General features: G+C 43.1%; 2 protein-coding genes across 6 annotated transcripts in view; one reads left to right on the top strand and one right to left on the bottom strand.

Annotated features, from left to right (window-relative positions):
* The window catches only part of LOC6503284 (accessory gland protein Acp36DE), a 75015-nt gene that overhangs the window by 25156 nt on the left and 33357 nt on the right, over positions 1 to 16502 (bottom strand). For 2 of the 4 annotated variants that reach the window (XM_001967549.4, XM_014903624.3), the window contains exon 4: positions 13496 to 13650. In XM_001967549.4, coding sequence (XP_001967585.2) covers positions 13496 to 13650 — 155 coding nt within the window. Of the gene's footprint in view, positions 1 to 5385; positions 5827 to 13495; positions 13651 to 15580; positions 15752 to 16502 lie in introns of those variants that run through there. The other 2 variants (XM_014903623.3, XM_032453303.2) reach the window with 2 other exon arrangements.
* On the top strand, positions 483 to 4177 carry LOC26513911 (mannose-binding protein C). Of its 2 annotated transcripts, XM_032453305.2 has the most exons (2): positions 483 to 1092; positions 3578 to 4177. In XM_032453305.2, the coding sequence occupies exons 1-2, from the start codon at positions 534 to 536 to the stop codon at positions 3742 to 3744; spliced, it is 726 nt and encodes a 241-aa protein (XP_032309196.1). In that variant the 5' UTR covers positions 483 to 533; the 3' UTR covers positions 3745 to 4177. The 2 variants fall into 2 exon arrangements, with proteins under 2 accessions (XP_032309196.1, XP_032309198.1); XM_032453307.2 differs by lacking the exon at positions 3578 to 4177 and having other exon boundaries at positions 484 to 1234.

Genomic DNA, 16502 nt, shown 5'->3' on the forward strand with positions numbered 1-16502 from the left:
TCGCAAAATAGTTTTAAAACTATTGAGCCACGCAGTATACAAGTCAAAACGGCCGGTGCCATATGCAATTTTGATGTTTCTTAAGTTAGAACGTTGGTTCTTTCTATGGATTCTATGTTTAGCCAACTGATCTATAAAATTTTGATAAAGACCGGATAATATCCTATAGATGTCAGCTGTGAGTTAAGCGAACGGGCGAATGTCTAAACTTTTAAGTTTTTGACGATAGGGTCTTTAAATGAATCACACTTCATATATGAAGTTTTTATGATACTAAATTTCAATCAAGATCGGAAAACTATATCTGATACTTGATATACTTTGCCGATCCGATGTATATTTTATAATTCACCACTCGCACTTGTCGCAAGGATATTTCAACTTCGGCACTACCCGAAGTTAGCTTCCCATTCTTGTTAGTTATATTTTTGCGCTTGATAAGAAAAACTGAAAGATTATTTCAAGATGATAAGATAAGATGAAACTGACCAGTTAATTGAGCTTAGTGCTCATCAATCGTCGCAATAGGAAAGATGCTGAACTTTACATTCTACTTCCTATTCGCGGCAACTTTATTCAATATCTGTGCCGGTTCGGGAGAAGTTTCAGCAACTCAATGTAGAGACAACAGACGAGATCTCCTCTCGCATGTTTTGGACCACATAGAATTATACGAACAAGGCTGCAACACACAATCCGGTCTTGGGAAAAAATTGACAACGCTGCAGGAAACCCTTTTGGAAAAACTAAACAAATTCGAAAGTCAAATAGAGAAATTGAACATGAATCAGGCAGTTCTTCTAGCCAAGATCAATGATTTCGAATCACGTTTTCAGGCAGTTCAGGCTCAGTTTAGTTCACTGCAGGAAATGCTTCGACGAATACGCAGGCCCGAATTCAAAAAAATCGGCTCCAAATCCTACTTCATAGAAAATAACCTTACTGTGAATTGGTTTGAAGCTTCTTGCATTTGTTGCCGGAAGGGCGGTCACTTGGCAGACATCGAAAGCGAAGAGGAACTATCGGCAATCACCAAAATCATAGAAGATAAAACATATTGGATCGGCTATAACGATTTGGAGACGGATGACATACACTGCGCGTCATCAGATTAGCGCCCCCTGATCATTCTCGGGTAATGTCCAATATTATCCAAACTATCAAGGCTAAGCCATAAAACTTTTTTTTGACGATACTTTTAATAATATTCTTCAAAATAAGATAAGGTACATAATGATAAGTATAACAATAATATTTTATTTATTTGAAAAGAAAATGTATACCAAATATATGAATTTTATTTTGCTTCATCAGATTAGCGCCCCCTGCTTAAATTTAATGAATTTTCACTTAATGCTTAACAACTAGTAGTGTTTTATGCTTAATCTTATTATTTACTTATTATACCCTTGCAGAGGGTATTATAATTTTGGTCAAAAGTGTGCAACGCAGTGAAGGAGACATCTCCGACCCTATAAAGTATATATATTCTTGATCAGGATCACCTCCTGAGTCGATATGAGCATGTCCGTCTGTCCGTCTGTCCGTCGGTCCGTCTGTCCGTCTGTCCGTCTGTCCGTCTGTCTGTTTCTACGCAAACTAGTCTCTTAGTTTTAAAGCTATCGAGTTGAAACTTTGCACACACCCTTCTTTCCTTTGCAGGCAGTATATAAGTCGGAACGGCCGGGATCGGTCGACTATATCCTATAGCTGCCATATAACTGATTGATCGGAAATGCCATAACTTTGGTGTTTTTTAAGTTAGAGGGTTGGGAGTTTCTACACATGTTATATTTGACCAAAATATCTTACGTACAAAATTTCGTAAAGATCGGCCGACTATATCCTATAGCTGTCATAGAACGATCGAAATTGGCATAACTTTGGTGTTTTTTAAGTTAGAAAGATGGGATTTGGTAGAGATTCTATTTTGTGAAAAACAATCTGATTTGTCGAATTTCATAAGGATCGGCCAACTATATCCTATAGCTGTCATATAACTGATTGATCGGAAATGCTATAACTTCGTTGTTTTTCGAGTTAGAAGGATGGAAGTTTCAATGGATTCCTCTTTTGGCAAAATAATTCGATATGCCAAATTTCATAAGGATCGGCCGACTATATACGATCTTTTATATATCTAATAATATAAGATGCGTGGCGCCACCTAGCGGACTGCGACTCAACTGCAAGGGTATATCAACTTCGGCTCCGCCCGAAGTTAGCTTTCCTTTCTTGTTTTTTAATCAAATTAATAATGGGTGGTCCCGCCCCCATTTTCCAGGACCTCACAGATCCTGCTAGGAAGTGACTCGTACAATTTCTCAATGTATTGTAATGATATGGAAGACCAAGCTTCTTTAATCCCGTCGATGAGCTCCAATTTTGTACTATACTGCTTTCCAGACTCGTAAACTTTTCTCGAGAGCCATCCCCACACGTTCTCTATTATATTTAAGTCCGGAGAGTACGGCGGCCACGCCAGGACATCAACGTTTTGGCCCTGTATCCACGATTTTACAGATCGGGCAGTGTGGATTGGAGCGTTGTCGTGTTGAAAACGCCATTTAAGATTTCCAAAACAATTTTGGAAATGTGGGAAAGCCGTTTTTAAAAGATTATTATACGCCATGGCGTTCATTTTCGGGGTGAGAAATTGTAACTCATAGGTGCCATAATAGGATATGGCTCCCCATACCATTACGCCACCTACCCGGCTATGTAAACGATCTAAAATATGCTCTTCTTTACGCATGTCGTGGAAATAATAATTATAGCCGTCAGGGCCTTCTAAATTAATTTTCTTTTCATCGGAAAAGACTACAAAGCGCCACTCCTTCGACCATGTCATATGCGAGCGAGCAAAATTTAGGCGCATTTCCTTTCGTAACTTATTTAGTTGTGGTTTTTTTTTTAGTTTTAGTCTTTTCAAGTGTTCTGCTTTTTTTATGACTCGTAATACCGTAGACTTGCTAGCTTCCACACCGCTTTTTTCTTTAATTTTTGTAGAAGAGTCGTGTGAATTAGACGCATGTCTAACTATAGACCGAATGTCTGCTTCGGAAATAACTCTGTTGTTACCGCCTTTCATATTTTTACCATAGCCTTGTTTATTTTTAAGAAAACTGGCTATAGTTTTTCTATGCCTTCCCATTTTTTCAGCAATTTTATGTAAAGATAAGCCACTTTCACTAAAGGCTTCGATCTTAGACTTTTCTTCTAAAGATAGAACAGTTCCTTTACCCATTTTGATTCTCAGTTTATAAACAATTATTCAATTAATCAGCACAAAAAATTTCACAACTGTACGTCAAAAATTACGCGAGATAACTAAATTTGAATTTACAGGCGCTAATCTGATGACGCAAAATCAGTGCAAGCTTTTGCAGAGAAAGTAAAACAAAAGAAGAAAAAATAGATAACGGATTCTCTCACCTAACGGTATTTCTGTCAGAAAGCGACAATTTGTGCATTTTAAAAGCAACAACAAAAATTTTGAAGTTGCGTGCAATAGAAACAGAGATAGATGCAATAAAGTAAAACCAAAAGGGGGGCGCTAATCTGATGACGCGCAGTGTATTTGTCTCTTCGGCTACAGGAAAAAAAGCAGCATTTTTAAAGTGGGCATCGGGCGAACCAAACAACAGTCAGGGGAATCAAGATTGCGTCACCCTGTTAAACCGCAAACACATGGATGATGATTGCTGCCGGACCAGTAGCCGAAATTTCATTTGCCAACTTTAAAAAAATCTAAGCCTGATAATAAAGAAAAAATGTTTTTATTATATTAATTTTACACTCAGAGATAAACAAAGAATTCCGTACATAAACCAAGTGCGAGCGCAGTTGGAAGTCAACCAAGAACAACTTTACCTAATCTAAAAAAAAATTCGATTATAAAATTTTCAATTATGTATTTATGTAATGTATGCACTAACCTTACATATGTATTACTTTTAAAAAATACTTTTTATGATTTTCTTACAATTATTTGTGTTTTTTTTATTAATTATTCTTAATATTTTCTAATTCTTATATTTTCTAATCTAATTTCAATTCCGAAATCCGGTGTTAATTCAAGAACGTCTCAGTCTTGTTTTAAAAAATTTGGTTTTCAAATTTAGTTCCCATTTTTCTATCAATGAAGTCAAAGCAACATTTAAAAATAAATTATTAAAGGCTGCATTAACCACATTTTTGTTTGGTTTTAATTTAAAAATTCTTTCATATTAAACTACATCGATTAAAATTCAAAATAATACCTTAACAAGAAAGGAAAGCTAACTTCGGGCGTAGCCGAAGTTTATATACCCTTGCAGTTGAGGCGCTGTCCGCTAGGTGGCGCCACTCATCTTATATTATTAGATATATAGCGGATCGTATATAGTTGGACGATCCTTATGAAATTTGGCAAATCGAATTATTTTGCCAAAAGAGGAATCCATTGAAACTTCCATCCTTCTAACTCGAAAAACAACGAAGTTATAGCATTTCCGATCAATCAGTTATATGACAGCTACAGGATATAGACGGCCGATCCTTATGAAATTCGACAAATCAGATTGTTTTTCCCAAAATAGAATCTGTAACAAATCCCATCTTTCTAACTTAAAAAACACCAAAGTTATGCCAATTTCGATCGTTCTATGACAGCTATAGAATATAGTCGGCCGATCCTTATGAAATTTTGTACATAAGATATTTTGGTCAAATATAACATGTGTGGAAAGTTCCAACCCTCTAACTTTAAAAACACCAAAGTTATGGGATTTCCGATCAATCAGTTATATGGCAGCTATAGGATATAGTCGACCGATCCCGGCCGTTCCGACTTATATACTGCCTGCAAAGGAAAAAAGGATGTGTGCAAAGTTTCGACTCGATAGCTCTAAAACTGAGAGACTAGTTTGCGTAGAAACGGTCAGACGGACAGACGGACATGCTCATATCGACTCAGGAGGTGATTCTGAGCAAGAATATATGTATATACTTTATAGGGTCGGAGATGTCTCCTTCACTGCGTTGAACACTTTTGATCAAAATTATAATACCTTCTGCAAGGCTATTATAATGTGAACTTAAATGGCAGATAACAAAATAGAATATCAGTGACTGCCCTAATGTTTGACGGGGGGAAGGATGACGGTTTATACTCCTATAGAGGGGCTTTGCTAATTTTTCAGTTAGGGCACTTTTGAAGGTTATATTATAGATAAGATTATTTATTTTATTTATTTATTCACCTAAACTTTGTCTTGTTGTAAATTATTTCTTCAGATATATTGCGGATTTATTTTTTTAGATACAATGCGCTAGGTGTGGGCTTATGCCATGTGAAGCTCAAGTCATTACTATTAACCTGCCCCTTCCGATACCCAGACTCACCTTTTGTGAGGCCTTTGGAGGCCCGCTTGCCGAAACTGCCGAAGCGTTCCCGCTCGATCATCTGAGAGTGGATGTAGCGCTCGGAGTAGGATCGCGACAGTTTCTCCTTGGAGCTATGGGCACCCATTTTGGCTTTTTTTAATCGTATGTGGGTATGTGTTTTTACTCTTTCCAGGCCAATATACGTAAAGGTTTCCTGGCACAGGACGCCACACTGTATGTGTCTGTTTTTTTTTTGGCCTGATCGATAACACGATTTCAAGTTTCACTTTCACAGACCCTCGATTAATACACCCGCGCACAGTCTCCAGACGTCGGCGAATTTAATTTGATGCTGTCGCTGACAATTGCCGCTTGAGTGCAATTGCTTTGTCAACTTTTTGCACTCGTTGCTTGGGCAAAACCACTTTTGCTCCATGACTAACGCGAGGTTGACATTTCAAATTGATGGCAGTCCTTTAAGTTTTTTGTTCAGTTTGTTTCTTCTGTGGTTGGCATTGAATAGATTTATAACGGCTGGTTTAATTGCCTCATTAACCGATTCAATTAGCCGCCTCGCTGGGCTGACTCCCACCCTCTTAGCCACGATTATTCCACTGCAGCCCAGCCACTTTTAATTAAACTATTTTTATGGCGCCGCTCACGAGATGCTCCAATTTTATGGCACTTTCCACATTCTAAACGCAAAAGCATCCCGAGAATCGCATTCAAATTCGAAAGAGACGATGAAAATAACATACTTCGAATGCGCCAGCAACCTAGACACACAAATCCAAAATAGAAAAATACTTCACGGCCCAGATACAACGACAATTTTATATTTAATTATGCATATTACCACCATTCCTGATACTAACATTTTGAAGTCTCGTATCTTCAGGAGAGCATCAACAATGCGATAACAGTTGGCTTATGAAAGGGCCTTTAATACTCTGTATATACACATATATACTCTAACAAATAGTAAATTTTTTAGAAAAGAAAATATTGCAGTTCGGCGGATTAACTGCAGTCTGATTTTGCCACGAAAATGACAAATGGTCTGAAATAGAAAAGATGCTCTGTGCGACAAAGCGACCTCATTTTATTTGCTGCGGAACCAAGGAAAAACAAACAAACCAGACCAAGGCAGGTGCACGGACGGCCAAGAAACTATTGCAACACAATCCAAATAAATCTTCGGACAAGTTGGGGGAACGCCACCAGGCTATGCTGGCTGGTACTCCCCAAGATCCCTGGGTCCCGAAGCCCCCAGCCACATTTCTCCACTGCTGACAGGTTTGAATGTCATCACAACTTGACAAAGGCGAGCCAAAATGTAACCCAAACCGAAATGAGCTGACAAATCGCACGCTATGATTTGTGGCAAAGCATTTGAATGTGGAGCACCGACACAAAAAACAACCAACTCGAACCGGCTCTCGCACCTCCAAGTGGTTCCTGAATAAAATAGGAAAATTTATGCTGGTACAGTGGTAGAATTATGTGCATCTTTGGGAATGCCTTGGCATTCTTGAATAAGTTATAGGGATGTCTGAGAAACCAAAAATCAAATAGCACCCTTCCATGAAAAGTCGAATTATTCATTTCTGAAAAGATTATCCCAAGGCCCTCCAATAAACTTATCAAAATCCTGATAAAGCTCAGACCTCCGATCGGGATTTAATATTGTTAATCCAACATTTCCTATGTGAGATCATCGGATACGATGACTACCGTTTGGCAGAAAGAGCCAAAACCCATTGCTATGAATAGAACCGGCGCCCTCTTTAGCCGATCGTGTCGGCCTGTTCGAGTAGTCAGGTCCCAGTCGGGCCTGCAAATGTCAATCCGGCCTGGCGCACTATAATTAGCCAAAAACGCACCGAAAAAGGTGTCAAATGGTGACTGCACTTCTAAATTTATTTGCGCCCGTGCGACTTTATTGCCGGCTCTATATTTGGGCAATTGGAAAGCGATTTGGAGAGCATAACTCACACGACACGATGCCGAATGTGGAATGCTTCGAATGCCGGAAGCTGCTGCCACAAAAACGTGAAGCGGAAGTGGTGGGATAGTCCTCAAGGGCATTCGTACTTCTAATTTTGGTGGGTTGTACGGCTACATACAAATTTATGATTTTTGTTAAAAAAACCGCTGCTGGTGTACCAAAATAGCGCCGATTGCCGCGGGCCTGGTTTAATTCAATATGCAGAAATTAAGTTTGACTTTCCATTAAAAGTCGGCCGCTACCGCCTCCGTGTGGGCGTCTGGACCTTGTTCATTGGCAGGGCTTTCTCAGGTGGCAGGTGGCTGACTCAAAAGCAATTAATTGCCAGACAGAGCCCGAAGGACAAAGGACCTCTGCAGCAGCCACGACGGCGAAAAGGCGGAGGTGAGCATAAATTTTGCATAATTCATCACAGGGAAGCTCCGGGGGAAGCCGAAAAGTTATTAATTAAGTAGAAATCTTTAAGTTTTTTGCTTTCCTGGGAAGAGCCATTAAGCCATAAATTATTAAACCTGTCTTCTAGGGGGTTCTTTTTCACCCCGACTGCATAAAAGGGGACATAAAAGAAGATTGCTCCCAATATCACCACATCTCGTTCCGAATAGTTTGATCCGTGCCGGGCAGCCGCCGGTTTTTTATGCAGTTTATATGGGAGCTCGTAAAATGGCCGGCGACTATCGCCAATACACCAATTGTGCGGGTTCACTGTCCCCAGAGCGAAACATTTATCTGTTTACGGTTTACAGGGGAACTCCCCGGCCCGCCAATAAAAATTAACAATTACCAGTGCGAAATGAAACTTTCCGCGCATTTTATTAATGTGCCCGGTGCCGAGCATAAATAAGAAAAGATTGTGGCACCAACATGCAAATGGGGAAGGAGGCCCCGTCTGGCCAGTGCCCCCGCAGTTGCATACAAACAATCGTTAAACCGACAGCACGCTGCGGAAACTGCTGCCACTAAATGCCACTGTTGCAATTAGAGACAAACTGAGACATACTCGTAAACCCGAATCCTCCTGGAAAGGGAGCAGTGACGTCAGGAATTCGCCCCAGTAAGCCGGTCAAAGGGCGGTCTGGGCCAAGCAGAAATCTGGTGGCGGCATAGATTTGAGCCTTTGGGCCAATAGCCTGTAAGCAGTACCAGTATCATGCGAGAAGCATAGTGGAAAGATACCAGAATCACCAGAAGATGATTCATAGAGCAGACCGATGGAAATAGAACAAAAGTGGAGCCGAGCGAGTTTAGAAAGTTGAAAGCACCGATACACGGATAAATTAGTCAAAATTGTCCGTAAAATTACCAAGTTAAAATATTACTTTTCGTGAAAGCTAATACATTTTCAGGAACTTAATCAAACCCAATCTCCATTTGCATAATAATGAACACCAAGTAGACTTTACTTTTATTATCGCAGAATCTAAAGAACGAAAAAAAAGGGAAATGGCAGATGCAGATGCAGATGCGCTCATAATGCAATTTTATTTTTAAAGCGCTGCCGCTTGCTCCGGGTGTGTTTTGGGGGCACTATTTTGCATCTTTCATTTCGCTTTCGGGTGGCACACTTTATGGTTCGACTGCCGGCGAGCAAGTGGCGGCAATTTGTTTTAAAAATATTTTCCTTTGGCGTTGGCATGGTCTTGTATCGGTCTATGTGGGCATCTAATGAGTAAACAATTTCGCAGTAGGTTACGTCTACTTCGTTTGTGTCGACAGCAGCCTCATTTGTTGTCTAATTAAGCTGTCGACTTTGCTTCACCTCTTAATTTTGCCAATTTATGCGAGTTGTCTTGGCTATTTGAGTCCCATTATGGTCACCAAAGCCGACTTGTTTCTGCTTGGAGGCAATTAGAGCCAATAACCTCTGCGATTTAGAATGAAAACTTACAATGAAACCTACAAGTTTTGATAAGATAAGACAGATCGGAGCATTAAAGCTCCCCACGACTAGGAAAAGTGGGACAAGCGGTCAACGGTTCTGCCTGCCACCTGACAAGCAATCTATTAGACAGTCATGGGACAAAAAATGGATATGGGATCTCCAACTATGCAGTGACGAAACACTACGGCCCATGGAGAGCTTCCGGTTGTCTGGCACTTGCTTAAGCGACCGCACGTGTGACCTCCAAAATACGACTTTGGTACCCAGCGAGGTTGGGTCATTAAACAAGCATTTGAACGACAATTTCGGAGTCTTAATTTTCCCCGACCAGCCCATAGGAAGTACTTGGTGGAATTTAAAGGCCCTCTAGCGGCACGATTATTTATTGATTCAAGCCGAGACCGAGACCGAGGCCGAGAGCTTCGAATGCACTTTACGGCTCTGGGGACAGCGGTCCATTTGACCATCAGCTGACTCACGCAGCTCTTTAAGGCTCTGATTTGATATGCAAATTAGCCTCGAGTGCGAGAGCGAGGGGCAATGGACCCAAGTCATCGGGTCCCGGTCGCCCTGTAACGTCTTTATATCCCCCTCCTCCTCGTTAACATCTTGGCAAGAAAAACCGGGAACACCTGCCTCGGCTATCAATCAAAGCAGCAGGTGAATATGAGAACGAAAAACTTGGGGTTCCGCTGGAATGGTATTTGGAAAGTGGTAAGAATGCTTCAACGAAACGGGTAGCATGTGTGGATAATATCTTTTGGATTCTTAGTGCCAACCACTATTGAAATGTTTAAAAATTTAAACGCTTTTAAGCGTATTAGTACTAACAAGAGTGCCCTTATAGTAAACATGCAACAGCACTTGCAACAATGCCAACAAATGCATTCATCGTTAAAATTACAACCATGTCGTGTCCAATTTGGTTTGGCTGCAAATGGAATTGGTTCAGTGACCAGCCGGCTCAATCAGCTGACTTGGCCGAAAAGCGTTTTGGCCGGGCTGCCTCCGTTTATGGCGGCTGTGATTGGCAGCCATAAGCGCTTCGTTGTGGCAAAATGAAAAGTGTTTCGCCTTCGTTTCTTATTCAACCAGAGAGCTCTGCCACATTATGCAAAAACCAAAAATCGGAAAATCAAGCCAGTCCGGCAATAATACACCTTACGAATATCAAGTGAAAGTTGCCGGCGATCTAGAGATACTTTTGTTACCGATTCGGTTCCTGAGGTGAACTGGCTTCGAAAATGGAAAGGGTATCAATTTTTGGAGACTTTAATTATGGTAATCGATTGACTTTCCTGAGTGGTGGCCGAAGGGTTGGGACTCCAGAAATCTTTGTCGGATGGTTAGCCGGCCATGGGTCCCTGCGTGAGTTCTACTCAGTGATGTATCTTTCTATCTAATGCGATAAAAATACTGCACAGCCACCGGGTTGAAAAATTCCTTGACTGGAATCCCAGTTTGCGCAATTTTTGCTTGGAGCAATGCTGGAAAATGGAAAAGTTTCAGCAATACCATTCGAAGCAGTTCGTTTTGTTGGCACTGTTACGGTTTCTTGTTGCTGATGTTTTCCAGCATAATTTCTGCAACACAACGCCCACAACACTTTCTCGCATAGTTGGGCGAATGGTTCCACGGCAGGTGGAAAACGCAAGAGGGAGAAACAGCGAGGCCCAGACAGCAGCGAAATGGCAAAGCGGCGAAGAAATAAATGTTTCTGTCCAGCATTAATTTTGCAATTTCCCACATAATTATTAAGCGCCGTCGCGAAGGGGAGCCGGAGGGGGCAGTGAAAGGGAGATCCGATGCCGACGAAAGCAGTCTCCATTGAAGCTTTTTATACTTTATGTGCAGGGTGTGGGGCAGGCACAGGCAGATCCAGAAAAATGCAAATATGATAATAATAATGTAAAAAGCACAAAGGCATGCCAGCACGTCAAGTGAAAATTAAGCCAGACCCGTCCACAAGCGAAAGCGGCAGAGAATCGCTCACAGATACACGTAGCAGCCTCCGAGCCACAGACTGGCTGTTTTCTAACAGCCGGCCAGAGCGCTGTCTGCCGTTTGATGGAAATTACAGCCACAGAGCAAAGAAACACAGCAGCGGCAAGAAGCAGGGCCAGCGGCATGAATTGGTTGAAGATACCTGATCAAAACCAGTAGACGCGGCCGGAAACAGGTGTCGCCCAGAAAGCCCTACCGGGCCATGCACTTCGGAGAACATAAATTAAGACTTGCCCAGTTGCTCTGCCAGTCTCCGGGTACTGCGGAAACAGGGTATTGGGCATTTCATAACGCCCACAATACAATCGTAAGCGGATAAATGATATTAGAACGGTTCCAGATACTAGACTCTTGTAGTCTAGCACAGTCTTTGTAGGTTTACGACTTTGATTCAATGTGATTCATTTGAATGATTTCCTCGAAATGAAACTGCAAACATTTGGTCTCCAGTCCTACTGATGTCATCGGGGGGTGATCTCATTAAAATAATCCTCAAAAGAGCTTAGGCTGGGCTTCATTGTATTCCCCTTCCCGCTGGAATATGGAAAATTGAGCCGGACTGAGGCGGGCCCTGTGAGGCTGCTAATACAAGTAAGCCGGACTGGCACCCTGAACTGAACCCCTCTTGAACGTCGACGGAGTTTTGATCCCCAACTTTCAACAAGCGGCACGTCCCAACTAGCCTAGGTAAACGACCCTTGGGTGCCGCCCCCAATACCGCCCCTTCTCATCTGGCGGATTCCCACAGACAAAGGCTAACGGTAACCGGCAGAGAAACCAGCAACGGAGAACCAACAGCGATTTTGCGGCTTCGCCAAAGTTCGTGAGAAGTCCAAGGCACAAACTGTAGCAGAGCTGATTACGGCCAACGTAATTTATGGCCAGCAGGGCCGAGAAGCATTCTTAGCGACTCTGGCACCCACAGGTTGATTGATTGGGCTCCTCATTGAATGCGATTCGGCCCAGGAAACTGTACGCTTCACCCAAACAGTCTTTCGGCGTTCAGTGTCAACGGCAGCCGGCGAGGGAGCGCGAAACAAATTCCAATTCAAGATGCCTAGAAATGACGTCAGGACCCAGAGCCTGAACACCGAAAGCCTCCAGTGAGTGCAGTCAAAGGTGGTTGGTTGGGTTTTTGGTTTCGGTGTCCAGAGCGAGTCTCGAAATGCCAGACGACGCTTTTGTTTCAGTATGAAATATTTTAGACTCTTTTTGAAAACAAATAAGCCCAAGCGAACCGGCACTCCATACAAAAAAAAAGAAAAAGAAAAACCTGTTTTTTAGTTACTTCTATTGAGAAGTTCACGAAATGGGGTTGCGAATTGGGTCTAGATTTTAGGGGGAGTCAGCAGAGGGTTAACGAGGACGGGCATTTAAACCATGTATATTGATGTATAGATTTATTTTCGATTGATTTTCGACTTTAATCACTAACAGGTAGCACCGCACACACTCGTTCAACCGTTTTCCTGACCAATTTCGGTAATTATTTTCCCCGTCGATCTAATCAAGATCACGAAAAACACGCAGAACTCCAAAACACGACAACTGATACCGAACGGGCGAGAACGAAGAGCAGGCGAACGAATGTCTTTGAAAACCCGCCGCAAACTGAAAAGCTAAATGCAGGCGAGACCAGATACAAGATACATGTATCTTCAAGCTCAGTCACTCACACCACTCCGGGTTCTCTCTTCGAAGAGCAGGCTCTTGGCGAGCAGCTGGTTGGCTGGTGCCGCTGAAAAGCCGGTTCGCGGCTGAAAACTTTGGCCGTTCTACTTGGCAGGTTTCAAGTCTGGCCTAAGCTGTCAGCCCCAGCCTCGTGGCAGAGCGAGCTTCGATTATGTTGCTCTTATGTTGCTGGTCTACGCGCTGCAGCCACATGCACTGCTTTGTTGAACTGCTTGCGATATATGGTCAGGATTTCGAAGCATACTTTTGGGCTCACTGTGTTTGTGTGCCCCTTGTGGGAGATACCTTTTCAGGCCGCTAAGCTAAATGAATTATGTATTGTTCCTATTTCGTAGAAATCCTATCCATTTTCATTCCTTTTTCCCCTAAAAGTCCACTTTATGGGACTAGTTTTGTATTAATAAATTAAGCGTTAATTAAGCGTTTAAAGATACCAAAGCTACACATGTTGAGGTAGGAATCTTCATAAATGTCCTTCCTATTATTTTTTACAAGAGAGACTATAACGTGCCCACCAGGAACATACTAATCGGTGTACTTACGCAATGGAGTTTTTGCCAATTGTTTCGGGGATCCGCTTCCAGAGGCGTTGGGGGCAGCCACGCTGCCGTTGCCGTTGCCGTGGCCGTTTCCGTTGCTCAACAGACTCAGGTCACTGTGCGAGCTCTTGTGGCTGTCCTTGCTGTACGAGCGGCCACTGTGGGTACAAAAAGAAATACGAATCAGTGCTCGGCTAGCTTATTGATTTCAGCCAGTCTTAAAGATAATTATCTAACCAGGCATTCCCCAATCAGTCCCGAGGGTTGCGTCTTAGAGAAGCATTAAATTAATTCAGTGAAATTATGGCCATAAAGTGTGATTTCCTGCTGCTCTGCCAACAATCTGAAAACTTCGGCTCTAGGCGGCACTTCAAAATCCACAAAGCTGTGAAATTATTGCAAACATTCTTCAAGCGCCGCTGAGCAGCGGCAGAAAAGAAATCCAAACAAAGCAGCGAAATTGGAAAATCAATTGGTTTAATTTATGAACCTCCTCCTTTGCTGTAAGTGGGTGAGACTTCCTCCCCTCCTTTATTTTTCCAGCTGCCCCTCATAGCCGCGACTTCCGCCGACAGTGCGCTAATTGAAAACTTTTCAAAAATGAAAAATTTCCAGCAGGAAGCCTCAAAAAAAGCGAAATGGACAAAGGAATTAGCATTGCCAACTGCGTTTCCGTTGCCAGCGAAATAACTTTAGTTTTTCGCCAACCAGCAGGGGAGGCAAAAAGTAGTTCGTGGTGGTCGGGCAAAGACATTTTTCATTTTTGTTAGCTTGTCGTCTGTCCACAGACCGCGGCACAGCTTGGAAAAGCGCGGATTCCACTTCGTGTTGCAATTAAATGCAATTATAAACAGTTGTTAATGCGTGCACACACCGAGCGGTTGTCTCTGTCGTTGAGTTTTTATGGATTGCGAAATGTGTCGGGCCAGACCCGGTAACAAGCCTGGTCTACAAATGGAGGAGGTGGGCCGGGCAGTCTACAGCTACCAAGCGCAGGAAACGTGGCGATTCTCCGCCAATCTTCAAGTTCAGTTTATGAGACTTTCCCATTCCCCCGAAGTTATGATTGCCGAAGTCTGAACCCACAAAGGGGCAACTCATCAGTTGCTCCTTGCCCTTTTTTTGCCACGATGCGCGGGCCAGCCCACCTACCGTTTGGCAATACACTATTTTCCCTGCCAAGGCTTTCTGTGTCACCCGAGTTGGACTTTTAAGGCGCCGCCGTGGTCATCGTTGGAAAAAAATGCTGAAAAAGGAGGAAAACAGGCGGGCCTAAAAAGAAATCGAACATTTCCGCGAAACAACTCGCTCGTCAATGCAGGTAACAAGAGCCAGTAATAAACGCAGAGTTTTGGGCCATTATTTAGACCTAGTTTCGGAGGCAGCAGTCCGGCGGGGGAGGGTAGCCGGCGACTGACCGGCAAATAGATTTAATTATGCAAATCGCGAAACGAGCCCATCGACACGCTGCCAAGCTTACTGAGGCGTCAAACACTGTGCGGAAATCGAGCGGGAGAATCGATTGAAACGAAAGAGTCAGCCATGGAGGGGGAGGGGCAATGGAAGTCGGAGTAAGCTCGCTTTAAAGTGCAAACTTTAAACACAATTTGTAGACTTCAAACAGCACCCGAAGCGGAGGATCTGTGTCATCGCAGCGGCGATGTTATAAATATTTATTATATCATCTCCACTCCGACTCCGACCACAAAGGACAAGGTGCCGGGGACTGGGGGACTGGGCGACTGAGGAGGGGCTGCAATGGCCAGGCTGCGTAATTAAAATGCATTATAAATGAAATGCAAATGTCGAGGCGTTCAGGAGAGAACGAATGACTACTATCGGGGCAAATAAAAAGGCACTTGGAGAAAAGAATAGCCTAATTGACAAATCAACAATCAGCATAAAAACAAAGCAGGCAACTGTCAGAAAATATCCAACTCGAGCGGGTACTCCTCTCCCCATTAATGGCCAACCCATGAGACAAATGGGAAGTCCACACCTGGCCTGTGGGAGGATTACACTCCCAACCCACGCGCATTCGGGCCCTGATGTCGCCGCTCTCGTCACCGGTTCTGGCGGTGCACTTACCCTTGCGCCGACCTGGTCACCGCCCTGCAGTTCGCCGCCTGAACGGGTCGCCGTATCTTCGCAGGGCCCGTGGATCCTCCTCCGGCCATCAATGTCACGAGGGCTAACATTTCTTTACTTTTCTTCGGAATATTCTACGAATATGTGTTTCGCGTTACTATGTCGTGTAGAAGTTTTGCCAAGTGTAGAAACTTTTATCAATATTTTAATCGCTTAAGCAGTAACAATACACAAATATAAAAAGTGATCAGGTCTCCTTCTGACTTCAGTCGCAGTGCTAACTTTCGACTTGAAGTGGGTCCTACTCTCGGAGCATTTCTTGCCCCACTGGTGCATACTCTATACTCTAATAGGCGTAGTCCTTCGGATACACGTTAAGGGATTAGGTCGCTATTTCTTTCATTTCCATAGATGCTTTTGTCGATTTGGTACCCTTTTTCCATTCGACCTCCTCTGCGAAACTTGTCACCCTTCAGTTAGAAACCTGACAGTTGCCTCCAGTCGACTGTCTGTCGTTTTAATTGCCGCATGTAGTCACTGCGCATCGTTGTCTAGCTCTTTTTTCGTGGCATTTTGGCACTGTCCAATTGATCTTTGCCCTTTGGGGCCAAGGAAGAAACTGGCGAGGCAATTGGGCGACTTCCTCGCTTTGGCCAACTCCAAGTTGCAGCTTCCCAATAGTTCGCCATCCCCTGCTGAACTCGCCACTGCCACTGGCATATATTATGCAACTGTGTGCCGCCTCCCCCGAATCCTCCCTCTGCAGAAACAATTCCTTCTCTTAATGAGCCTCCATTAAACTTAATTGCAGTTGGAGCTCTGTTTGCCGTCTGATCTCTGTGTGTATGCGAGGCAAATAAGCATAAAAGCGAATACATACAGAATACATACTGAGGAAGTACTCATTCTGGCTGAGCCTGCA

The sequence above is a fragment of the Drosophila ananassae genome, chromosome 3R (genome assembly GCF_017639315.1).
Source record: "Drosophila ananassae strain 14024-0371.13 chromosome 3R, ASM1763931v2, whole genome shotgun sequence".
Classification (NCBI taxonomy): domain Eukaryota; kingdom Metazoa; phylum Arthropoda; class Insecta; order Diptera; family Drosophilidae; genus Drosophila; species Drosophila ananassae.

Coding starts and splice junctions, on each gene's coding strand:
- LOC26513911 (XM_032453305.2), top strand. CDS start 534: ATGCTGAACTTTACATTCTACTTCCTATTCGCGGCAACTTTATTCAAT. Junction 1,093..3,577: donor CGATTTGGAGACGGATGACA/TACACTGCGCGT, acceptor TGACGCGCAGTG/TATTTGTCTCTTCGGCTACA.